Raw genomic sequence first — 27,941 nt, forward strand, 5'->3', positions numbered from 1 at the left:
ACCAACTCCACAGTGCGCACTCGGGCGCAAGCAACTCGCACACACACACACACACACTCTCTCGCTCTCCCTTTCTCTCTCTCTCTCTCTCTCTCTCTCTCTCTCTCTCTCTCTCTCTCTCTCTCTCTCTCTCTCTCTCTCTATCTTGCAGCCATGCACTCTCACATGAATGCGACCTCTCCCCGCCACTTTTCTCTGTATTTTCGGTTTGCGTAGCTTTTCGCTTCGCTTTGTCCAGGTGATATCGAGCTGAGTCAAAGTAGCCAATTATTTGATTGTAATTTCAATTTCATCATTACGACAAACGGATGGCGACAAAGTTTCTTTCTTGGATGTATCATTATTGATATGTGAATAAGGCTATAACGTGACAGCTACGTGTAGGTTAAACAGGTATTGAGGGTTTTCAACCTTCCACGCACGAAGGAACGCTCGGAGCCATAGGAAGGAGGGGAGAGAACATGGACTAAAATAATATTTGGTACCCATGTGCATTAATAGTAACAACTAATCTTATTTAATTCCCCCAAAATCCAGATAAACAGCTTTCGCCTTTCTGTGATTAAGTAATTCATTGATGATGCAAATGATGAAGTTTGCCAATGCATTTTAATTCAAATTTAGGATATCCAATATGGAAGTTCCAGAATAAGATGATCCGCCAAACAACACCCATGCACTCCCTGTTGACATTGTGTGTATTGAACCCACTGCTGACAAATTCTTCCTGCACAGAAAATTCTCCAGTGTCAAATCAACACTGAGTGTGTTAAATTGAACACTGTCCCAGTGTCTATATGGTCCACATTTGTCAGTGTTAAATTAACACTGCAATTAGTGTAAAGCCTTATTTGCATATTTCCTTGCCCTTGCCTTTCGAGTGAATTGTACAGTTACTACCCATGATTGTATTTGTTAGTGACAGAGACATGGTTGTTGCATTCATTAATTTCTAGCCCTGTGGCCTTCACCAAGTGACATCCTAAGTGAATATGTTATCATTAAAATTCAATGATTTTAAGACAATACCATAGATATTCCACAAGGCCTTATTTTGAGGGCCTAGTTTTACCCTAATACAGTGGCCTGAAACTCATGGTTTTACATTCCACATCAGACCTGCAAGTCACATTATGCTGGCTTGCAAAGGGATGTGAAATTCCTATTGGAATCCAGCCAGAGTGGGGATATCCAACATTTATAGTTTATATTCACCCGCAATCTACATTCAGAATGACTGCCAGGGTTGGGGAGACTATAGATTACCTAAAGCATGTAAACTGGAACAACAATTTCAGTAACCAGTGCAATAAGTCCAAGAAACAGATTGGATTTGTTTAGAAAAATCTATGTTATTTATATTTGAGTAGCACAAGATTAATTAACCAATCAAATATATGCAAAAACAAAGATATTGAAACAAACCATTCTAAAAATCAAGCTGCAATAGAACATTATGGGAAATATGATAATGATGGGCCCGGCTTTGGTTCAACTCTGGTTATTAACACCAACACTGGGGTTATTTTACACCACTGAGTGTTCATTTAACTCTTACAAAGTTAATTGAACTCCTGAATGAAAACTAGAAATGTTAAACTGAAAAATCAACACTAGTTAACACTGGCCAATTTGCTGTGTGTCCTTTGTCATTTGCCCAATGGCAATCCAAACTGTATAGAAGGACTACCTTGTACATATCTATAATTTTATGTCAAGTAGCCAATATTGGCATAGGATTTAGTCACTGGCGAAAACTAATTGATTTGAAGGTCCATTACCATTTTACGAGTATTGTCTTTAAAAAAATTCCAAATTTGTCTTTAGCTTGTAATCACAGATGTCTTTGATAATAGCCTAAGCTTTATACAGTATCTTATTACAGCACCAATAGGCTTATTGTGCCTTAAACCAGATTTTGTCAGATTTCTTACAACTACCTGGCAAACAAGGCATATGCCTACGCCGAACTCCATCAAATGAGGCCACCGCTGCCTCAAGATGAATATATGAGTTAGATTCAATTGCCTGAGAAATATGACAAAGGAATTCTATAAGCAACTCTGGTTTCATTGTCAACTGATTACTAATGTTGCCGTTAGTTTTAGCAGTCTGTAATAGAGTAACTATGAATAATGGTTAGTGTTACTTCCATAACATATGCCATTTAGCAGACACTTTTATCCAAAGCAATTTACAGTAATGTGTGCATACATTTGGGAATGGGTGGTCCCGGGAATTGAACCCAATATCATGGCGTTACAAGCTCCATGCTCTACCAACTGAGCTACAAAGGACCACTTCCCAGATATCTTGAGTAAATATTTGCAGTTTGGATGAAGTAAATGTAATCAAAAGAAATCCAGATGTTTCACATAGTGTGGAGAAGAAGTGTGGAAACAGAATGACGGGGACATTCAGTCAAAACATATCACACTATGGGTCAAATGAGGACACATCATAATACGCAGGCAGCGCAACATTCCATCATAAATGATCATTCAATAGCCTACTTCTTTTACATCGTTGTCCATGATTATGGAAGCATGATTCTGCTGTTTGGAGAATACATTATCACATTGTTTCAATGTGCAAACGGTTGAACAATTTTTGTTTTGTTGATGAAATACGATCATCTAAAAAGGTTCCAGGTGTTTATTTGTGCTAATCTGACAGATGTTCACTACAATTTGTACAAAATATAACCTATTGGTTGAGCATACCACAAATGTCATGTATGTACAGGTGTACTACATCCATAAAGATGTCAGTCATACACCTGTACATACATGACATTTGTGGTATGCTCAACTCTCTTGTTATTGCCTCAGTGGGGTTGCCCTGTCTATGACGTGCATTTATTTGCAGATGAAATGTTGCAATTACAAACCACACAGGTGATCAAACACTTAGCAAAAGAGCAAACAGAGGGCTTTGATTGTAAGGAGTTGCTGCTGCATGTTTTAAACAGAAAGTAATACTTTCAGGTTAGAAACGGGCCACTGACATCACTCAGCGAGATAAGGGTTTTGATTTAGTTATAGAAAACCCTACAATATCTTTACACTGCACATAGAAACATAAATGCTTTCATTTTCCACAAAAATGCAGTTTATGCTGCACTGTAGCCTAACGTTACATTTAAATGTTGATATTTTTACATTAAGTTGTCCCTCCTTACACGGTTAATTGGCCTATCTATTGATTCATTAATCATTATGGAATAACTTTAGTGCCTACATTTTCTAATGCTAAAGAATAGCACAGCCATAAATGCATAAGGAAACATTGGCTCCAGAAATAATTTTGTATGATAATTTCATCATACTGGGCCACCAACAGAATCAATCAACCAAAACCTTCATACATGTGTATCAACAGATGAACCAACCATATAGGTATTGGGGACATGGGCTGCAATGACAGCTTGTGTTGTTGTTTACACCAGATTACAAAAATGAAGATTACAAAGATGAAGTGCTGCAGTCTTTTGCATTTCCAAGGATGCTGACCATAATGCTTTCGTCATCACGAACACTCAATCATCCTTGCTTACGGTTAGGCCCGCCCTTTTAGATTCCTTGATTTCATGTCGCTAGAGTAGTTGGATACATTAGCTTATGGATAAGTCAACAGAAGTTTATGTAGCTAGTTATGATAAATGTAAAAACACGTCCGTCTTCTAGTGATTCAAGGTATGTTTTTCCAATAGGAATTATATTTCGTCGGCCTAGAGAGCTGTCAAACATAACAGGCGATTGGCTTAGAGTTGTCAAACCATCCCAGTGCAGCATGTTTGGTTGTGAAGACCCAGGTTTTCCACGTCAGTGTGTTTACCAAGAACAGATTGACAGCCGGTTTATGTGTTACATTTGTCCATATTAGGAACAAATTACCGAATGAATCAATAGTTGTGGGTTTTAATATGACTCACGTACTGGTATGTCAAAATATTTGAATTGTCCTATATGTTGTAATTGATTTTTGGTCATCACCGTTGGCCAGTTAGCTTGCTAGCTAACTAAGTTAGCTATCATCAGTTGAAATTGTACAAGACTCCATCTTGGAACTGCAACCATACAGGTAGGCTATTTTCACAGTTCAGTTTGGCGCAATGTTAGTTTGCTAGTTGATGAGTCATAAATCCAGTAAAAGCTCATTTCACACAGTCATTGTTTCACCCCGGCTGTGTGTCGTCAACAATGTAAATTACGGCAGAACTAACTAGCCGACCTGTCCAATTTGACTGAGCCTAGCTAGCTACGTAACATGATAGCTAACGTTAGTTAGCTAATTGTCTCACCAAGTTAATGTTAGTTTAATCTTTGGCCGTGAAATATCTATCGTTGGGTAGCTACCTAATAGATAAAGCATATCGATAGCTGTATACAATAATTTCCCAAGCCACTTGTCTATGTAGCTGGTTAGTTATTTAGCTAGCTAGCTAGATTGTAACATTGGTGTCGAGCCAATTACCCTAGTTAGCTACTTCACTAGCTAGCTAAATTGTATCACCCATCACATGATTGGTGATCAAAACTAAATTCACTGTAGCATTAGGAATATTCTGTTGTAAATCAGCAACTCATGTTTAAAATGAAGATAATCCTAACATGTAAGCAAGCCTTTATTACTTCTCAGCCAGCTAACTAGCTGGGCTAGCCTAATCATCGTATCTATGCCAGGCCTGTAAATTACAAGGCTAGGTGAGTAGCTAGTTTGCTAGTGATGCTACTGTTAGGTTATCAATCCGTTCACAGTTGACACAGTAGCATAAATGTCAAATGACAGGTAGTCAGTCGCGCGGATGTTACTGATAAACGAGTCTAAAACATGGGGAGTTTCAAGTAGCTAACTCATTTCAGTTGAGAAGAAGACTGAAGACTCTCTAGCCACTTCCCTACCAATAAGAAGAAGTTAGGTGTTTTATCTCTGAACACTCAATATGGTTTCTCCACGGACTGTTAGATAATGGGGCGTTAAGAAATGAGACAGGCCATGGCAAACTTTTTTATTAACATAATTGGTGAAGCAAAGGGAAATTCTAAACTGATCTGGGAGAATCTAAAAAAGTTAACAGGGAAAGACCACAGTAACACTGAAAAAAGACTGTTATTCACCATGATTTCTAATCTAAAACAGAATGCAGTTGAAATAGCAATAGCCTTCAATTCCTACTTTATTGACTCTGTCAGGATACTGACACAGAACCCCTCCACTGGTTTCTTGGGCTCAGTGCTAGTAAATTATGCTCAACCTGTCTTCATCATAAGGGAGGTTTCTGAGTCAAAGGTGAAGAAGGTGATTAGCTCACTAAAGAACTCTAAAGCCAAAGATGTTTGGGCTGGACTCTACCTTTCTTAAAAACTACAAAGAGTCACTCATTGGCCCCATTTACTAAGGTCACCAACACATCTATTGGTCTTGGGGTGTTTCCACGTGTATGGAAGTCGGCCATAATAATGGCCATCTTTAAATCAGGCGACCCTGCTGACGTGAGTAACTACAGGCCCATTAGTACTACCTGTGGTGTCAAAGGTTGTTGAACAGTGTGTAGCAGAACAACTGATTGCCCACCTCAACAACAGCCCCTTCACATTACACTCCTTGCAGTTTGGCTTCAGAGCGAAACACTCCACAGATACGGCCAACTGCTTTCTTCTGGAAAATGTGAAGTTCAAGATGGACAAAAAGGGGCGTTGTTGGGGCTGTCTTTCTGGACCTAAGGAAGGCTTTTGATACTGTATGAGACACTCATCACAAAATTGTCCAAGTTCAACTTTTCCCCTGATGCCTTGAGATGGATGAAATCATACCTTGAAGGCAGAACTCAGTGTGTCAGAGTGAGCAATGAGCTGTCGCCCACTCTTAGCTATGATGTGGGCGTGCCCCAAGGGTCAATACTGGGGCCCCTCCTGTTCAGCCTGTACATTAATGATCTGCCTTCTGTCTGTACTGGGTCTGAAGTTCAAATGTATGCAGATGATACAGTGATATATGTGCATGCAAAGAGCAAACAACAAGCTGCACAAGAACTCACTACTGTAATGGTCCAGGTTACAAAGTGGCTCAGTGACTCGTGTTTGCATCTCAATGTGAAAAAAACTGCATGTTCTTCACAAAGAGGGCAACAGCTGCTACTGAGCCAGATGTCTGTGTGTCAGGGGAGAAGCTCCAGGTGGTATCTGATTTTAAGTACCGTGGCATCATACTTGATTCCAACCTCTCTTTTAAAAAGCATGTGAAAAAGGTAATTAAAATAACCAAATTCAACCTAGCTAATTTCCGATTTATACGAAATTGTTTGACTACAGAGGTAGCAAAACTGTACTTCAAATCTATGATACTCCCCCACTTAACATACTGCTTGACTAGTTGGGCCCAAGCTTGCTGTACAACAGGCTCTCAAAGTGCTTGATAGGAAGCCCAATATAGCCATCATCACTGTTACGTCCTCAGAAAGCATGAGCTCCTGATCTGGGAAATTATTGTGCAATACACCGACGCATGTCTTGTATTCAAGATCCTAAATGGCCTGGCTCCCCCACTCAGTATTTTTGTTAAACAGAAAACCCAAATATATGGCAGCAGATCCACAAGGTCTGCCATGAGAGGTGACTGTATAGTTCCCTTAAGGAAAAGCACCTTTTAGTAAATCCGTTTTCTCTGTGAGAGCTTCCCATATCTGGAATACACTGCCATCAGACACACAACTGGACCACATATCACACTTTTACAAAATGCTTGAAGACATGGCTAATGGTCAATCAGATTTGTGAACATGGTCCCTAGCTGTGTGTTGCCGCTTTCCTTGTTATCTGTTGTCTGTAGCTTGTGAGGTGTGGAAACACTTTGTTGCTTTTATGAATTTTGTCTTGCTGCTTTTTGTTCTATGTTGCTCTGTCTGTATGCTAGGTCTTGCTTGTCCTAGGTTGCTATTGTCTATATTGTAATTGCTTTTAATAACCTGCCCATGGACTGCGGTTGAAAATTAGCCGGCTGGCTAAAACCGGCACTTTTACTGAAACGTTGATTAATGTGCACTGTCCCTGTAAAAATAAAATAAACTCAAGCTCAAACAACACTCGATGGAGACTAGAGATCCTGACTGCCAATATGTCCAGCCCTAGACATACCATGTAGTTATCCTGACCCTCACACCTCACCATTGTCACACACACACACTAATGGTTGATAATTCAGTCAGTGTGGTGTATTAACAATGATTATATGTATCAAAATTAGAGGTCGACCGATTATGATTTTTCAACGCCAATACCGATTATTGGAGGACCAAAAAAGCCGATACCGATTAATCGGCCGATTTAATTATTATTTTTTTAATAGCTTTTTTTTATATATATATATATATATATATATATATTTTGTAATAATGACAATTACAACAATACTGAATTAACACTTATTTTAACTTAATATAAAAAGTAAATAAAATCAATTTAGCCTCAAATAAATAATGAAACATGTTCAATTTGGTTTACATAATGCAAAAACAAAGTGTTGGAGAAGAAAGTAATATGTGCCATGTAAAAAAGCTAACGTTTCAGTTCCTTGCTCAGAACATATGAAATATTCCATAAGAGGTTTTAGGTTGTAGTTAATATAGTATTTATAGCACTATTTCTCTCTCTACCATTTGTATTTCATATACCTTTGACTATTTGATGTTCTTATAGGCACTATAGTATTGCCAGTGTAACAGTATAGCTTCCGTCCCTCTCATCACCCCTACCTGGGCTCGAACCAGGAACACATCGACAACAGCCACACTCGAAGCAGCATTACCCATCGCTCCACAAAAGCCGCGCGGCCTTTGCAGAACAAGGGGAATAACTACTCCAAGTCTCAGAGCGAGTGACGTTTGAAACGCTATTAGCGCGCACCCCGCTAACTAGCTAGCCATTTCACATCGGTTACACCAGCCATTAGGCTGATATGCTTGAAGTCATAAACAGCGCTGTGCTTGCGAAGAGCTGCTGGCAAAATGCACGAAAGTGCTGTTTGAATGAATGCTTAAGAGTCTGCTGCTGCCTACCATCGCTCAGTCAGACTGCTCTATCAATGACAACCTTCAATGTTATGTCATAATTACGTAAAATTCTGGCAAATTAGTTCGAAATGAGCCAGACTGCCCAAAATGTTTGCATATACCTTGACTCTGCGTGCAATGAACACAAGAGAAATGACACAATTTCACCTGGTTAATATTGCCTGCTAACCTGGATTTCTTTTAACTAAATATGCAGGTTTAAAAATATATAGTCCTGTGTATTGATTTTAAGGCATTGGTGTTTATGGTTAAGTACAGTCCTCCCACAATTGTGCTTTTTCGCAAATGCGCTTTTGTTAAATCATCCCCCAGCGTTGCATCGATTATATGCAACGCAGGACATGCTAGATAAACTAGAAATATCATCAACCATGTGTAGTTATAACTAGTGATTATGATTGGTTGTTTTTTATAAGATAAGTTTAATGCTAGCTAGCAACTTACCTTGGCTTCTACTGCATTTGTGTAACAGGCAGGCTCCTCGTAGAGTGCAATGAGGGGCAGGTGGTTAGAGCGTTGGACTAGTTAACTGTACGGTTGCAAGATTGGATCCCCCGAGCTGACAAGGTGAAAATCTGTCATTCTGCTCCTGAACAAGGCAGTTAACCCACCGTTCCTAGGCCGTCATTGAAAATAAGAATGTGTTCTTAACTGACTTGCCTAGTTAAATAAAGGTATAAAAACAAATCGGCAAAATCGGCGTCCAAAAATACAGATTTCCGATTGTTATGAAAACTTGAAATCGTCCCTAATTAATCGGCCATTCCGATTAATCGGTCGACCTCTATTCCATGCCCTCGTTTGGTGATGCGTCGTTCCCCCGAACGAAGAGATTCCTGGCAGGCCCGAGGGTCCCATGAGCTAACGAGAGAAATTAACTGTCAATAGCCGCTTTCTCCTTAGCTAGCTAACCATGCCTAGTAAAATATAGCAATCTGTTGGGTAGCCAACTTTGTTTATACATATACAAATAAACATTAGCTAGCTTGTTTTTAGTCAAAACAGCAACATGCAATTTCTTACTCTTTATAACTAAAATCCATGTAACATGATCCTTTTAACTACAAAGTTTAACTAGCTAGTAACATTAGTTATTGGCTGTAGTAATTTAACTTAGTGATCTAGCTAGATTGCTTTGTTGAAAAATAATAAGACTGCTTCTTACCTTTATTGCGGAATCGCATTCGGAAGGTTGTGGCCTTGGGGTGTAGAGTATTGCAGACTCCGAGTACCGTTTATAAAGTTATCCGTAACCATTTCCAAGGCTTGGTGCGACAAGTAAAAATTCCAGGAGTTGTTCATGGTTTAAAATGACCGCCAGTATAAAACACCCCCAAGGAAGTGGTATGGCAGAGCTTTTAAATTGCGTTCATTTGATTGGTCATGTTCAACCGTCACGTCCTCACTTCTGGTTTTGTTTGTTTGATTGAAATGGTTTCCTTTCAATTGCTACGCCTCTCCCTTTTATTCCTGTGCATTTGTTTGGCTGAGTTTGTGCTGGTGTTTCATGAAACTACACTTCCTGTCCCATCAAAACAGGACTTCTGGTACAAGTGCGTTGCTCACAATGACTGTATACTGTCACTCCAGCAGAGACGGAAGAGGAAGCGAGACATCTCACTGGCTAATGTTTCTTGGTTCATATACAAGTAGACCAGACCCAGCTGCTATTGCATTGGTGTCTATGGGAGAGCCACCCCTTAAGTTTACCGAAATTATGAAGCCCTGTGCATATTGCCGGTATAAAGTGTAGTTTGCCAGGACTACAGAGACAGTAAATGTGGTAGTACCAGTTTCAAGCAGGGCTGCTTTTTAGGAATTAGTCTACTTGGAGATGAAACTATGTGAAATCAAGGGTCATAGCATTGGGAAGTTGAGCGCAAAGCTACTGTTCATTTCTTAAATTCTAGCGGAAAAAACATTTGATAATTCATCATTGTTTATTTGATAAAACAAAAGTATGAAACACTATCTGTTTGTTATATGAAACTTTACATTGTACTATGAAACTGTTTGAGGTCTTAATCCCATTTGTTAACCAGCCTTTTTAACTTGGCCTTTAATCAATCAATGTATTTATAAAGCCCTTTTTTTCCTTCAGCCTGAACAGCCAAAAAGCACATGTAATCGGATGTTTCATGCCACATGCAAATCTGATTCCTGGCCATGCGATTTGTCTGAATGGTCAAATCTAATGTATTTGCCATCAAGTGGTTTTAAACTATTATTTGGCATATCGTGTTGCTTAGGAGCTACTCTGACAGTTTGACAAGGACATGTAGTAGCTAACTAGCTTGTTAATTGTTTACAAGCAAATTAGTGAATGTGTTAGAACTCTAAACAGCTATACCTAGCTAGCCAAAATGGACAAATTTTGAAAGTCGGGTCATTTTATCCTTTGAGGCTTTATTAAACATTTTCTTAAACCTATAATTTTGAACATTGAAAGCATCTGGGAAATGTCTATGGCAGGTATTGTTCTCAGCTTAGCTTGCTATAGAACTTCTGACTGATTGTAAGCACGAGCAACACCACTAATCAGCCTACACCACTGCTCGCACACCAGTCGTTACTATGACAACTAGCGTAGCCATGTCAGCAAATTACTGCTGTCTGAACACACACATCCGATGTGGTCACTTGTAACTTGCTGTTTTGGACAGTGAGTATTCCAAAACCAATTTGAAAAATAACTGATCTGAGCGTTAAGGCCTGCAGTGTGAACAAGGCTTAAGTCTATCATTCAAAGCTTGCATTTCAGCACTCCCACCCCCCTGTACCAACAACATCATATTATTTTTCTACAGTACCTTTCTCTGGCCGGCTTAAAGGTTAATCCAACCATTTGAGGTACATGGGGAAACTGCTACTCAAATATTAACATACGTCAATCTGATAATGTTCTGCTTGCCCAATTTTTTTATCTTGAGGTGGTGTCCAGAGATACCATCTGCTTTATGCTGATTTAGCTGTAGGGTCAAATAGTTCAGTGTAGACAGTTGCATTGACTGGCTGGTCTTTGACTACCGAGCTATTTTGCATTAATTCATTTTATTGCTTTAGAGTAAGAAGTAGGCCTACTGCAAATTGATATAATTTATAGTTTGTCTTCTCAGATATCAGGATGGTCGACAAGAATATATACATTGTCCAAGGGGAGATTATTACTGTTGTAAGTGCCATCAAGAGGAATTCAAGGTGGAATACCCACACTCCTTTGGTAAGTTAATTTGTCTTGGTGAAGAAAAATGGAGTAACACTGCTATTTACCAATCTAGGCTTAGTTTGACATAAGACGACAGTTTCGTTTTAATTTGTAGAATTACCTGCTCCAGGAAGTAATGTGACAGACTTGGTACAAAAGGAAGAACGATTAATAAGTTAAGAGATAGATGATGGGGGGGGGGGGGGATTGTGTTTTCATAATGCTGTCATGGATGTGTTTGTGTAGTGTTCAGGCCTAATCTTCATTAAAAAAACTATACTGTAGCTCTATGCATATGAACATACTCTGAGTAGAAGACAGACATTGTATTACAATTGTAGGCAGTGTTTTCATTTGAATCAAATCTGGAGCATTTGAATAGTTTCACTTTTGAGGTTCAAAGTCCTCTCATTAATTTTAGTTGATGCCAATATTGTTTATTGTTTTACCTTTGTACAGGATGAAGAACAAGATCCATTGCTTAACAGCTTCAGCCACCTGAAGGAGACTCTCAACAATATAAAAGGTAATTACGTCATAATGACAAGCACAACACATCACATAAGTGTTGTTGTATTTTGGGAAAATTGTCATGCCATAGGTAGATATCTGTAGTGAAGTCTCCTTTACTAATTCCTGACTAGCCCTCTTCTCTGTTTAGTTGACCCATGAGGTCACCATTTCCTCCCTAACAGCATATTATACAGAGATACAGAGGATATGATAACACGTGAAAGTTTATAACAATTATTCAATATACGAGAATGACGATAATTGTCTTTGCCCATGGAAGCGGACAAGCTTAAAACAAAAGCCAAATTTTCATTTTCAATTTTCCCTTCGCCAATACGTTACATGGATAAATCTCAGCCAGTCGGGACCTTGGGGCTAAACACATTCAGATTGTTATCACAAAGTACCTTCTCCAGCCTGAAGAGTAAACGCATATTTAATCAGGTGTGCAGCAGATTTCCACAGAGAAATAGGCTGGCCTTTCACGTTTGTCAATATTATCTCTCCCAATGTCTTACTGGGGGGACTACTCAGCTTAATAATTTTAAGAAGTCCCATTGAAACGATATCACTGTTTGCTAATCTTTTATCCAAATTCCTCATTATGAACGAGACGGCGGAGGTAAATGTTAAGCTAAGTTGTGCAAGTGTTCTCCTCTGCACAAAGACGGGAAGATGTGTGCAACTATGAGGCGATGCACAACGCTTCAAGACACTGTTACCTCGGAGCTCTTATAACAACATGCAATTCAGTAAAAAAATAAAATAATATACTGTATCTATTTGATTTCCCTGATTTCCCCTTGATCGTTTTTGGTTGTGACAATACTTTGTTCTTGATATGTACTACTTATATCAACTATATTTCCTCTGCAGGGCAATATTCTCCTTGTACTCAGACATAAGAATGTTCTGTTCTTTATACTTACTTAGTCCTCTTATTCCGGATTGGATATAATTCCGCAACAATATTCCACTGGAGTCTCTTGGGCCACCGTTTGTGCATCTCTTCCAGTTCAGCCACCCCTGTCCATCGCCACATATTTGGCCTGCCTCGCTTGTGCTTTCCCGTAGGTGTCCATTCGACGTGGACATTTTCTTGAGGCATCCTCAGCAGTGCACTTACCTGTGCCATCGTATCCTGCCCATCTTGATCTATACTATACTGGTGGAATAAACCTTTTATAGGCCTACTGAGTTTGCAAAACTATCCTGCATGTTGGCAACACGTTCCATGATGTCACTTTGCATTCTTTGCAGAATGGTTGCCAACATGATGCATATGACAGTTTTAAATTTCATATAGTTTGCTGAGCAAAAGAGGTTTAGTTGTTTCATATACACTAGGTTGGTTAGTCTACCTAGTCTCCTACAGTGCCTTCAGAAAGTATTCATACCCCTTGACTTATGCCACATGTTATTGTTACAGCCTGATTACAAAATTGGTTAAATTGTTTTTCTCACCCATCTACACAATATCCCATAATGGCAAAGTGAAAACATGTTTACGTTTTTTGTGTGCAAAATATCTCATTTCCGTAAGTATTTACACCTGTTAGAATCACCTTTGGCAGTGATTACAGCTGTGAGTCTTTCTGGATAAGTATCTAAGAGCTTTGCACACCTGAATTGTACAATATTTGCACATTATTCTTTTGTTGTTGATCATTGCTAGCCATTTTCAAGGCTTGACATAGATTTTCAAGCTGATTTGTCAACTGTGACTAGGCCACTCAGGAGCATTTAAATTTTGTCTTGGTAAGCATCTCCAGTGTATATTTGGTCTTGTGTTTTAGGTTATTTTCCTGTTGAAATGTGAATTTGTCTCAAGTTTTCCTCTAGGATTTTGCCTGTGCTTGGCTCTATTCTATTTCCTTAAAAAAACGTCCTTGCCGATGACAAGCATACCCATAACTAGAGGTCGACCGATTAATCGGAATGGCTGATTTTAATTAGGGCCGATTTCAAGTTTTCATAACAATTGGAAATTGGTATTTTTGGGTTCCGATTTACCTATTTAAAAAAAAAAGTATTAAAAAAACTAAAAAAAAACTGTATTTAACTAGGCAAGTCTGTTAAGAACACATTCTTATTTTCAATGACGGCCCAGGAATGGTGGGTTAACTGCCTCGTTCAGGGGCAGAACGACAGATTTTCACCTTGTCAGCTCGGGGGATCCAATCTTGCAACCTTACAGTTAACTAGTCCAACGCAATAACAACCTGCCTCTCTCTCGTTGCACTCCACAAGGAGACTGCCTGTTACACGAATGCAGTAAGCCAAGGTAAGTTGCTAGCTAGCATTAAACTTATATTATAAAAAACAATCAATCATAATCACTAGTTACCTACTAGCGTGTCCTGCGTTGCATATAACCTGACTGAACATACAAGTATCTAAGTATCTGACTGAGCAGTGGTAGGCAGAAGCAGACGTGTAAACATTCATTCAAACAGCACTTTCGTGCGTTTTGCCAGCAGCTCTTCATTGTGCGTCAAGCATTGCGCTGTTTATGACTTCAAGCCTATCAACTCCTGAGATGAGGCTGGTGTAACCGAAGTGAAATGGCTAGCTAGTTAGCGCGCTAATAGCGTTTGAAACGTCACTCGCTCTGAGCCTTCTAGTAGTTGTTCCCCTTGCTCTGCATGGGTAACGCTGCTTCGATGGTGGCTGTTGTCGTTGTGTTGCTGGTTCGAGCCCAGGGAGGAGCGAGGAGAGGTACGGAAGCTATACTGTTACACTGGCAATACTAAAGTGCCTATAAGAACATCCAATAGTCAAAGGTTAATGAAATACAAATGGCATAGAGGGAAATAGTCCTATAATTCCTATAATGATTACAACCTAAAACTTCTCACCTGTGAATATTGAAGACTCATGTTAAAACGAACCACCGGCTTTCATATGTTCTCATGTTCTGAGCAAGGAACTGAAACGTTAGCTTTCTTACATAGCACATATTGCACTTTTACTTTCTTCTCCAACAGTTAGTTTTTGCATTATTTAGACCAATTGAACATGTTTCATTATTTACTTGAGGTTAAATAGATTTTATTGATGTATTATATTAAGTTAAAATAAGTGTTCATTCAGTATTGTTGTAATTGTCATTATTACATATATATATTTTTTTAATCGTCCGACTTAATCGTTATCGGCTTTTTTGGTCTTCCAATAATCCCTATCGGCGTTGAAAAATCATAATCGGTCGACCTCTACCCATAACATGATGCAGCCACCACCATACGTGAAAATATGAAGAGTGGTACACAGTTTGTGTTGTTGGATTTGCCCCAAACACACATCTTTGTATTTTGGACACAAAGTTGTTTTCTTTTACACATTTTATGCAGTTTTACTTTAGTGCCTTATTACAAACAGGATGCATGTTTTGGAGTATTTTTTTATTCTGCACAGGCTTCCTCCTTTTCACTCTGTCAATTAGGTTAGTATTGTGGAGTAACTATAATGTTGTTGATCCATCCTCACTTTGCTCTTATCACAGCCACAACTCTGCAACTGTTTTAAAGTCACCATTGGCCTCATGGTGAAATCCTGAGCGGTTTCCTTCCTCTCCGGTACTGAGTTAGAAAGGACTCCGGGCGCCTGTATCTTTGTTGTGACTGGGTGTATTGATACACCATCCAAAGTGTAATAACTTCACCATGCTCAAACTGACATTCAATGTCGGCTTATTTTTTTAACCTGTCGGTGCCCTTTGCGAGGCATTAGAAAACCTCCTTGGTCTTTGTGGTTGAATCTGTGTTTGAAATTCACTGTTTGACTGAGAGACCTTACAATTATCTGTATGTGTGGGGTACATAGATGAGGTAGTAATTCAAAAATCTTGTTAAACACTATTGCACAAAGTGAGTCCATGTACCTTATGTGACTTGTTAAGCACATTTTTACTGCTGAACTTCTATAGGCTTGCCATAAAAATGTAATACGGAGGGCATAGGTTAAATGCGGAAGACACAATTCAGTTGAAGTTATTTAGGCTTGCCATGACAAAGGGGTTGTATATTTATTGACTCAAGACGACATTTCAGCTTTCCATTTTTTTATTAACTTAAAATAATAATCATGTAAAAACATAATTCCACTTTGACATTATGGGGTATTGTGTGTAGGTCAGTGACACAATGTAAATGTAATGCATGTAAAATGTAGGCTGTAACACAACAAAATGTGGAACAAGTCAAGGGCTGTGATTACTTTCTGAAGACGGTGTGTGGTTTCAGAGCAGAATTACTGAATGCGAACTTCAGCCGATTTTGTTTTCTGGTCAGAATCTTTACATTTCACTTATTTTGCCTACTACGTTACTGTAGTGTAAATTCGCATCAAATTCAAGTGTTGATCTCCTGATTTATCAAAAAAGCAAGCAAGCAAGCTTGTAACCCTTATTTTACAAGGTAAGTTGAGTAGGAACATATTACAATTTTCATATTTGTTTTACAAATGTTGGGAGAAGGATGCAAAATGTTATATGAAGTCATCTTTTCGATGTGCCATTCTAGATGGTCTACAATAGATTGTATCTTCACAGGTGTGTTTGTATTGCCCTTCTCATAGATATTCATGGCTATGTGTTCAAGCAATCAGCTTAGACTGTGAGTGGTGTATGTATGGCTTGGCTCATATTTCTCATCTTGGGGCTATAGTTTGTAAATGCTAGACATAAAGATTTTGGCTGTCCTGAGTTCACTTGTTTCCACCAGGGATTTTGTTTTCCCTACTCTACTGATCAGTCGGTCAGTAGAGTATGGGATGGCAAGTTGTTTTCAAGTTATTTAAACGTTTATGGTAACTAGTCTATGGCATCTCTATTAAACGGGTATCTCTAGTGCCATATAGGGTTCACATGCAACAACCCCATTAGAACCCCTGACCCCCATTCTGTCTCTCTATCAACATCTGTAATGATTGATCATTTGGAGTGGCTGTGTTGTGTGGATTTAATGGAGTGGTGCTAGCTGATGGTCTCCGGTGAGCCAACTCTGCGGTCAAGCCTTTGTGTCGTCATGCCTTTGCAATGGGAGTCCTGGCAGCTCCACAGCCCCAGCCGCAGCAGTAGCAGCTAGTGGAGAGACAGAACACATGGAGCCTGCGGCCACGGTCTCAGCCCCCTCCAGGCATAGTGCTTCCTCAAGGGAATGCCACTGCCTCGAGATGGACAGGCACGGCTGCGACAGAGGCCTGGGAGGAATCCGCCACGCTTTTTCACCCCCCCCAAGAACACCAAAGGCCTTGTTAGTGTTCCACAGCTAGCATTGGCAAGTGTTGTTATATTTTGTTTAGCTACTTTGATTCGACAGAGGTAGATGCTGTAGTCTCTTGGTTGCCAGTTAGATTAGTTTACAGAACAAGTTCAGCCCAAGTTACCATTCTTTAAAAAATATTGGGTAACTTCTGACAATGCTGGAATATTATTGTAATGGTTGAATATTTTTTTTGTTATCCCATGTTGTGACTTCCGTTTGAGCAGACTGACTTAATTGTACAGTATTTGTTTTTCCATCTTGTTTTGTGGTTCTAATGTGTTTTGACATTACATTTCCAATGGACAAACAGTAGGGGGGTTAAGAGATGTTATTGCCTCCTTAACCCCCAATCTTGTGCGTATTTGGCTCTCTTACACGGTATGCACCTGTCCTGGTGCGAGATGAAAGCCTGGAAAAAGCACATCAAATAACCAGGCCAAAGCCCAACTCTGTGTTTGACTGACTGATCAATGTGTTTTTGTTTCTGTGTGAATTCTTCTGGGTGGGCTGTGTAGTGGTGCTCTGAGGCTGCAGTGGTCCAGCTGTCTGCTTAATGAAAGCCCAGTAATTCCATTCACACTGTGTATCTTAGCTCCTCTAACAACAAAAGCAACCAGCGAAGGAAATGTGGATTAGTCCCGAAAGGTTTCTCAGCCACTTTCTCCCCGTTAAAGGTTCTGTTCTCCTTCCTCTGTTCTGCCAGCGTGATTGGCAGGGCCATGTGCCATGGCACAGTGCAGCTGGAAGTATATCATCTGCAATTTTAGTTGGGTAAATATAGCAGGGAGTCTTGTCAAGCAGAGAGATAAATTGTTCTGGGAAAGGAAGTGTTGTCTCTCTTTCTGGAAGAAAAAAGTTTCCTACAACTTCTGGAAGGAAGGTTTCTCTTTATTTCAAACAAAGAGAACACAGTTATGGAGCCTGGGCCAGTGGTGAAGCATTTGCCATGCCTCCACCCCACCTTCTCACACCAGCCCTCTCTTCCCTAGGGGAAGTAGGCCCAATATCTCCTCTTTGGATGGGATGTTTTGGATTGCTCCAAATGCTTAATCTTCCATCACTAAGCTCATTCAACCCATATAATTTAGTGCTTTCCACAGATTTAGGATCTGCATCTGCGTCTTTAGACTTGAACTGCTTGTTTGCAAACAATGGAAGGGTAGACTTTCCCTTTGTCTCATAGGATATGTCTTCAAAAAATGAATGAAACACAGCATGACTTGTTGACTCTACAGTTTCAAGGAGGGGAATTATTTGTACTTGAGTATTTCAATAAGGATATATATATTTATTTAGCCAAACTCTCCCTGCTTACTATTCAAAATGTCATTCAATTTATGTGTGTAATTAAATTTTTTAAAAAGCCAGCAGTTTCAGTCAACTGTTAGTACCGCAACCAAATACCATTTTGTGTTGTCATTGACTGTTTTGGGTATGACATTTTATGTCTCCAGCGATCATTGTAGATCATATTTACATGTTAAATTGGAATGTTCTATATTCATTCCAAGCCTGGTTTGGGCTCTTGTCTGCCTTAATGCCAATGAGATGTAGCTATGGTTTGCCAGTGCTGTCCACTAATCATTGAACTTCTGGGTAAGTAAGTGGACCAGTGATGACAAGGATAACCATGAGGACTTGTGTTGGGTAATCCCGGCACTACACTGGAATTACAAACAAGCAACTAATAGTGACAAATTGTCACTGTGACATATTTGGTAATGCCTATTAAGATGAGCTGTCCATATTTTCTAATTGAAGCCATAGGCAGTGGATGTTTTACAACATCCCAAAAGGCAAAGGCATTGTTTTGATGTGTAGATTGAATCGGATCTCTCCCGTGACATTGGCAGGGAAGTGTTCTATAAAGGATCCGTGTTTAACATCAAACAGACAAATCTGTCTCAATCCCCTGTTGAATAATTCTGTGGATTTATATTGGTTGTACAGTGGTCGACTATACCTCTGAGAGGTAGGAAAGAAGAGAGCAGGGTGAACACATTCATTCACACGTATCCCCCCCCCTCGTCTTATCTTATTTTCTAGATTTTGTTATGCACAAGTCATTCCCAGCCTCAGCTTTCTAAATCTTTAAATCTTCTTTTTTTTCCACCTCCCTTTTTCCTTTACAGCGAAGGTCAGGTTTTTGACAAGTCTTCAGAGAGAGCAGTCGGTCTAAATCTCCTCATTTTTATTCATACAAATACAGGTTTAGAGATTTCAACACCCACAAGATCCAAAGCCAGACCGACCTTTGACTGACAGCTCTTTCCCTTTTTTCCAAACACTAACGAAATTCACAGGCACACCTCTAATGGACTGGAATCACCAGAAAGGCACCAGTGGTTGATAGTGGAAGCGTAGAGTGAATGTCGTAGCGATGATTTGATCACTCGCAGACTGACCTTTTCGGTAATTACCTCGCTGTCCCATGAGCAAAGGACAATGCAGAGACAATTTTGCTAGGAGTGGCAAAATTAGGCAAGAGAGCACATTTTAATCGTTATTTTAGTCTCAAACACATTATGTTCATGATTTCATCCCTTTTTAATGGTAGTTGACGTGTATACTGATATTTATTTAAAAAAAATGTTTTTAGTGTCTTAGGCTATTATCCAGGTCCGCAGGTTAGTTGTTTTGTAAGGCTATTTTATTCCTATAGTTCATTATTGAAGGATTAACAGTCATGTGTTTTACGTTATCCATGAAATGCATACGATCCCACACATGTACCTCAATCAGTGTTTCCTTTCGTTTTTTGTTGTTGCAGCAGTGTCAACGGGTTGCGCGTGGGGAGTTAGGCTCACCTTAAATCGGTCCGGAATTGGCGGCAGAGAGAAATTAGCTGTTTTTCAGCTAATTTCCTTTTATTTTATGCATTTTTCTATGGAGCTGAGAGAATGTTGCAGTGTGAAAGTACATTTCCTGAAGTTCTACACATTTTGACATCGCCAATTCTGTGTTCTTATGCTCAAACATTATAACAAATCAGGGCCGTGGGCATGTAGCCGGCGTGACCGGTCAGTAATCCAGCCATGCCAAAAATGATCCTAAATTCATGGTTCTTAGAATTGTTCCATTCTCCCTGAATGTCTAGATTTAATTTTGGTGCTTGCTAGTTCTCAAAGATTATATTATTGAAAAATAATTGGGTCAATCATATTTTCTACATATTTTGTCTGGTGTTAGTCATTGGAAGTTTATACTGAAAGCTTTTTATTATTTTTTTACCCCAGCCTGGCGCTAAATGAATTTCCGTATTCATTTAGCACCGCTGTTAAATTCATACAGGGAAACACTCATTGTACAGTCTCGTCCATCAATAAGTAGGAACAAGCACACACTCGTAGTTCAAGGTCAAGTGTGTTCGTGTGTGCCGTCTTCGCCACACAGCTGTGCTCAGGCAGCCGTGGCCAGGCCTCTGAGGGCCGTAGCCTGTGCACGTGGGAACCGACTGTGCCCTTTGGGTCCTCTGCGCTCCTCCGCCACCTGATATCCGCACATATATCATACTCAATTGAACCGCCAGAATGCAGTTAGCAAATGCCAAGTAAGAAGAAGAGCCATAATTCATATCGCTCAGTCACTTATGCAAATATGTTTACATATGAAAGCATTTTGCCCAGTGGAATTGCCTGTGTGAACTTCATTACATTTCCCCAGTACGCTGTGGGCTTACCACTGAGATTGTGATGAGGGAGGGTTTTATTCTCAGTCCCAGCTTTGAAGTTATTTTTTATTGCTCTGTCAAAAATACAATAATTACTAAGGATAGTGTTGTCAGAGTCATTTTAATACCCTGGTCATTTTCCTGACGTTTGATATTTTACCTATTTATAACACCCAATCCACTAGTCTTCTTGAGTGTAGGCATTTTGAATACCGGTTGTGTGCTATTGAAATTAATTCTGTAAAGTGGCCTATATTTGCTTACCCCATCCCTTGAGAGCATGTGGATTCTCATTAACCCCTGTGCTATACCGGGGACTTAAAGGTAAGGGGAACATTTTACTCTTTGACTGTGAATGTCAGAAGGAAACATTTGTGTGGGCCCAGTGCTGAAGTACAGCAAGTGTTTGACCCTGTGAGGAATTTACAACTGCTGTCCCCTGAGGAGCGAGGCTTCCTTTCCATTGCGCCAAAAACTTGAGACCCTGGTTTCCATTACAGAGCGATGGTGTCCTGTCCGCTACTTCTCCCAACCTTTCATCTGTCCCCGTCCATGGGAAAGGTGGGACGCTTAGCACCCTTGTAGGGTTAATGCCCCAGTCCGGGTGGGATGGGCATAGGGTTAAACTTTTTTAGGAACAGTACTCAAGCTTTCATTATTGGGTGCTTGGGGAAGTTTATCGGGTTCACTATTAACCCAAAGGAATGGCAAAATGTTGGACAACTTTCACAATATGTCATAGGAAGTTGATACAAAAGTAATATGGGCCATTTTATGTTTAGACCCTGTAAGCAAGCTGACTATGACCAGCAGAGCAGTGTTCGCCGGGATGTGGTCCATTGTGGGTGCGTTAGACCTTTTGGTCCATCGTCGTTAAAGCGCCCATCAAATGGCCATGATTAATCGGGGTCCTCTCCATAGACAGGCTGCCACCTAGTGCTGGTTAGTAGCTGTAAATCTGGCCAGTTAACAGTGCTCTAACCGGGGACTGACAGGCAGGGCTTAGGCAACTGTTGTCCTGTTTCAGAGCCTCAACAATGTGCTGAGTGGATGGAGAGTCCCACCAAAGGGCCATTAATCATATTGGCCTGGGGGGGTGCGCATCGGCTGGGGTGTATGGGTGAGGGTGGCGTGAAGGATCCGGATGTGCTGACAGGAACAGAGGACAAGACGGGAGCAAAACAACAGACCCAAAAAAGAGGGGGACAGGAGTACTCTGTTTGGCCTTTTGCCAGCAAGGTTAAGCAAGAGGAGAGGAGTAGAGCCAGAGATCTGTATATAATGACGAGATGCTTGTCTCTGTCCTAAAAATGGATGTCGTTGTCCCCAAGGCGGGAAGGCCGGTGACAAGCTTGAGTCCAAAATAATCCCATAGAAACGCTTTGGACTTATTTTTGTCAGATTTTGGTGAGAGTGGAACCTCTCACTTCACCTCTTCCTCTCTGGTAGAGCATTGCTTCCTGAAAGTTTGCATCAGAACACTTGTCATTGACTTGTCAAGTTCTCTGTGCTTCAAAATAACTCCCTAAGGAAGTGAATAACAAATATGTTATTGTCATCGAATAGGCGACATCAATCAATAAGTACCAATTTACAGTAGAACCTGTTTGGTGCGAGTAAATCAATTTTATGTAGCTCATTGATGGGCAAAGGCAACACATGTACTTTGATGCACAGCTTTTGTTTTGAAAGGTGCAGTCTATAATAAGGAAACATGGCTGGCTAGTTACTTTTTGCCACCGGCATTAATGGTGACCTGAGACAAACATTGCTCTGGCTAGAAATAGATTTTCACCAAGATAAATTATTTTAACCCTCGAAGCTGTTTCTACCCACTTCAGGTATTATGTCCTAAGAGGGACAAATAAGATGACATAATGGCAGTAGATATTCAGGTAAAGATAACATTAAGTGTCAAGGGGTCTAGCCTACAGTTAATGTCTAAGCAAACCTATAGGGTCCTCTTAATTCCTCTAGGTTTAACCTATAGGGTCCTCTTAATTCCTCTAGGTTTAGCTGTGTTCCACGGAGTCTGGAGTCGATCAGTTTAATTCAGGTCTAGGCCCACCTAATGTGTTTTTGTCAGCCGTGAACCAATGCCGAGGATTTAGTGTTTTCCAGTCTGCTACCTGGATTGGGTTTTAACGTTCTGTTAAGCATATTCTTATGAGGTGGTAATTGGCTCGGTGTGGGCTAGATCTCCAACAGGACCTCCCCTGTCTTTGTTCAGCCTGGAGGTAATAGGTTTTAAGTTCAATGTTGCTTTAATGACTCCACACTGGGAGCTGAGAACATTATTAAAGCAGGGGGTATTAAGGTGGGGTTTGGGACATTTCAACACCTCTGCCTCCTGCACCCGTCCACACTGGAGGTCTGCTCTAAAAACAACCTGGGAGCGCATGTGGTGACACTTTGATGGGGCGGACAGCATTTTGCAGATTGACAATATGACCTGGTATTGACAATTTTTGGAGGTGCCAAGTGTTCACTTTCAATGTGTAAGTGAGCGTGTCGCTATGTATAGTCCGACACAAGGCTGAAACCGTTTTAGACGAGGCTCAGAATTGTGTTTGTGTGGCGGCGGTTTCTGCCCCGTGTATTGTTGGCGCCTCACGGACAGCATTTTTACCTTTTTAATTAGTCATTCTATAGCAGGTCACTTTTCAGCGTGATGTTATTTGCATTTCTGTTGGGTGGCTGGAATGACCCCTGGCTCATCACAATCCCAATAAATCTCAGGGGTGCCTGGCAAAACGGGATCTGTGCTCTAGTCTAGTTCACATACAGTGTGTTGAGACTTTCTCATGTATAGATTAAAATGATAGGTTTATATAGTACGTCACCTCAATCTTCTAGATTAATATTTACTCCATGCAAATGCTGTGGATTATGTGGGCTAGATATTTAGCTAATTTCATTTAGTTTACAGTTTCTACATTTAGCTTACAGCTTCTGGCTGGTCTTGTCAGGGGGTTCTGTTGTGTGGAGCGTACATAAATCACAGTCCCTATTAGTGGTTTCCTCTTCATTCTGAGTGAGTCGGTCTGCTGTAGGGCATGCCTGGTTGTAAAAGCCTGTTTTGTTAGTCATAGCATGGACAAATATAGGGGCTCAACCCTGAACACCTTTGACAGACAATGTGAAATATTGCATTCAATTGGTTAACGGTGGACACAAGGTTGTTTACTGGAAGGGTACATTGGAAAGTCAGAAATAAAGCAGTGGACCACTGACTGTCAGTGGCCAGGATAATCTCCTCAGTAGGACAGCAAAGCTGGAGAAATCAAACTGCACACTCGACTAGCTGTGGAAGCGGCCCTGCTATTGGGTGTTGGGGGGGTTGGTGGAATGGGATTTTATTGTTGTCGAAAATAAGGGCCGATATTAGTATTGCGAGGAGGCAGTGTCTTGCTTGTGTGGCGCTCACATCTTAAGCCTTGGGCGTCCCAGTGCGAATCCCAGACTGCCTTGATGGACTGTGTTAATAAACCTCCCTGCAGACCTACACCCCCCTCACACACACATTCGCGCGCACACACATTGTCTCTCCACACACAGCTGCTTGTTATTTCATGCCCCATAATGGCCCTGTGACCACGGACATTCTAATACACATATCCAATTAGATAAGCATTGCTGTGTGCTTCAGCTTCCAACTGTGATTCTCACACATGCATGCACACACATTGATACATAGAATTCACATTTTTAGTTTTTTGTCAGTCTTGCTAAGTAAGACTGTAAATCAAGGTCACCCTCATTCCCAATCCCTGAATTATATTGTACTGATTTATAAGTACCATTTTTAAAGAACGTTTTTATTCTAGGAACATTTTAACTTCCTGTACTGATGCTTTTGGAAAACCTAATGTAGTTCCCAGAAGAGACTGCATGTTGCTGTTGAGTCTTCAACGTTATGGCAACTTGTGTGTGTGATGGGGGAGGCTAAGATCATTGCCTTGTTCATTGAACATGCCAAGCCGATACTCGATTACACTTCAATGGATTCACCTGTCAAAACTCTTGAGTACAGCCATTGGGTTGTCAACCCCCCCCTCCTGTTTCGGCATGGAACAGAGGCACTGGCAAAAGGCAATAGCTTCCAAGTGGACGCCCCAAATAAAAAAGAAAAAAAGACAGCCTATTTTTGGGCCGCAGCTGGGTTTTGAAGGGAGTGTGTGCTGTCAAGGTGACATGGGTCAACTTTCTTGTCGCGGGACGACTGGGGGGAATGGCTGAGAGGAGGGATGGAACAGGCTTGGGGAGGGGCGATTTTAAACAACTGCCGGTGTTTCCGGGTTCATAAATATTGAATCGAAAAAAAGGTGGCATATGCGGCGAGCGTTTTAAACCTGTTGACGCGTCCTTCTAAAATAGAATGGGATCAGCACTGCCGATTACACATTTTGACAAAAGCCGTCCTGCTGACAGGGGAGGGAGCCGGTCGGGCCTAGCGGCCCACGCAGCCGACGAGGAGACATGCTAACAACCTGCGACAACAAGGAGGTGTTGATTGGTCTGAAAGCGAAATAGAACTGCTGATATACTGCCAGTCTACCCCTCCCTCTGGCTCCCTTTGTTATGGCCATGGCGCTCCTCTGGCTGACGGATGTGACTGTGACATGGACACGAGGGACAAGGTGGTCCTGGGTAATTCATGTATTGAATAAAGTCTCACCTTGCCGGCAGACACCCCCCTTTGCCCCATCCCTCATCTCTCTCGTAAATGGCTTTTGATTTTTTTTAGCTATTTCGGTCACTTCTTTTTAGGTAATTTATTTATATATACACGCGCACACGGAGGTTTCTGAGACATTTTAAAGTTAGAGGTGGTGATGTTTTCTTTAGAAACTGGACCTCCCGATTGAATGTAAAATATCGTGGCTATATCGTTTTAGATTCTTTTGTCACTGTACAATGTGTCTTAGCCTTTTAAACACTCCAAGGTGTTGTTGTAGTTCAGTGGTCACCAACTGGTCGATCACGATCGATTGGTTGATCTCCACGTCATTCCTAGTCGATCACCAAACATTTCTATAAAAAACACAAAAAAAAAGACGAGGCCTTATTGAAAAAAACTACATTTTATACTGTTGGCAGTAGGCGCTCTTGATTCAGCAGCCCTCGCACTGCAGTGTTCCCATTTTGAACCATTTAATGTGTCTGAAGGTAGAACTCAGTCTACCCAGCAGTCCCAAAACCAAATCAAGTGCACTTATAGGCCTACCGCTGGCCAATCAGATAGCTCAGAGCTCCATGTCTGCACAGTTTCCTCCAGCCGTAGACTGTAAAAATAAGTATTGAACGCACAGAAAAGTTGATACTGTAAGATTTTACAACCGTGACTAGAGGCTCAACGAATACAGCAATGAGCTGCTCTTTTTGAGAAAGTTAATGTTTAAGTTGTTATTCAGCCCTGTCAACACTTTGTTAAACACATTTTTATAAGCCATAAAATGTGTCCTCCCTACTTCGTCATGCTACAACCGGCACTGCAGCTGCAATTAATGAGGATAGCAAAGTGTTCTGATAAGCTTACAAAGTTATTATTATTGTCTTTTTTAATATTGAGGAATATTTCACGTTTTCTGGTCATGGGAGTAACATGAGGCAGAAATAATGCAGTGCGACTTGAGTTTCGCCATCAGCCCAAAGACTGTCCCCTTTTCTCAGCGGAGGGAGGCAGAGCTCCCTCCCCTCAGACTGATCATCAGATACAGGCCATCAGTCGTAGTAGTAGTAGTAATAATAATATTATGCTCACATTCAAGCATAGCCAATGCATGCAGTGATAACATATTGGACCTATAGCCTTCTGCACATACCTCATTGCTACAGGACTGTTTTTAATTTGTTAATGTTGCATAGGCTTACATTTAAGTCGTCTTTAAAAAAAATCTGGACGGTAGTTCTCTGCGTGTATTTTTACTCAGTGATCTTGACTCAAAAGGTTGGTGACCACTGATGTAGTGAAAAGCAGCGTGAGATAAATATACCCAGATTTGTCTGTTGTAGTCTAATCCCTGTGTGAGAGGGGTGTGGTGGCTCCAACTCTGTAGCCCCTCCTCTCTTCAGTCAGAGTAGGGCTTGTACGCACAAGGCAGACTGCAGCCATCCCAGCTATGCACATAAACTCATGTTAGTTTTAAATAGTAAAAATGCTAAACTGGCAGTAGTGGAGCGGGTTATGAGGGGTGAAATGTGGTCCCTGAATTTACGACCTGGGAACACTTGCGGCGTAGTATTGCGTCTTGTTTTTGCGGTGTGTCTGTGTGTGTGTGTGCGAAGAGAAGGGGGTTGGTGCTGCTCTGTATCTCAGACACCGAGGTCAGGGGGGAACTGAACTTGTGAACCAGTGGGCAGCACTGTTACTGTTGAGACGAGTATTGATCAAACTAATCCAAGGCTCAAAGCACAGATTCCTCTGAACTTTAGGTTTGCTCTTTATTTGGACGCGCCACACGCTGACATTCACTCCACTCGTTCAAAGGAAAAGAAATACAGATGGTGACTAATGGATAGTTAGTTTTGTTGGTAGGTATAATGGCAGTAAAGTGAAGGTTGGCAGTTTAACCGACCTATATTTTATTTATTTATTTCACCTTTATTTAACCAGGTAGGCAAGTTGAGAACAAGTTCTCATTTACAATTGTGACATGGCCAAGATAAAGCAAAGCAGTTCGACAGGTACAACAACAGAGTTACACATGGAGTAAAACAAACATACAGTCAATAATACAGTAGAAACAAGTCTATATACGATGTGAGCAAATGAGGTGAGATAAGGGAGGTAAAGGCAAAAAATGCCATGGTGGCAAAGTAAATACAATATAGCAAGTAAAAAATAAATAAACACGGGAATGGTAGATTTGCAGTGGAAGAATGTGCAAAGTAGAGAGAAATAATGGGGGTGCAAAGGAGCAAAATAAATAAATACAGTAGGGGGAGAGGTAGTTGTTTGGGCTAAATGATAGATTGGCTATAGATGGGCTATGTACAGGTGCAGTAATCTGTGAGCTGCTCTGACAGCTATATGGTACAGATAAGAAAGCAAAATCCTGAAATCTAGGGTAGGCTTTCTCAAGACTCCGATCACACGTAACGTTGTCTGGCCCTCATGTCTTTTTGACTTTCACGTTTTCTTTTCATCACTTTGTTGTTTTGTGTGGTTTGTCACACTTCCCTTATTCCCTTTTATGAAGCGCCTTGAGCAAT

General features: G+C 40.7%; 1 protein-coding gene across 1 annotated transcript in view; it reads left to right on the top strand.

Moving 5' to 3' along the window:
- Window positions 1-3,792: 3,792 nt before the first annotated feature.
- The window catches only part of LOC115135173 (Golgi-specific brefeldin A-resistance guanine nucleotide exchange factor 1-like), a 79,883-nt gene continuing 55,734 nt past the window's right edge, over window positions 3,793-27,941 (top strand). The window contains 3 exon segments of the mRNA XM_029669556.2: window positions 3,793-4,083; window positions 11,188-11,291; window positions 11,736-11,802. Coding sequence (XP_029525416.2) covers window positions 11,196-11,291; window positions 11,736-11,802 — 163 coding nt within the window. The 5' untranslated portion in view covers window positions 3,793-4,083; window positions 11,188-11,195.

This window comes from Oncorhynchus nerka, linkage group LG10 (genome assembly GCF_034236695.1).
Source record: "Oncorhynchus nerka isolate Pitt River linkage group LG10, Oner_Uvic_2.0, whole genome shotgun sequence".
NCBI classification, from domain to species: Eukaryota; Metazoa; Chordata; class Actinopteri; order Salmoniformes; family Salmonidae; genus Oncorhynchus; species Oncorhynchus nerka.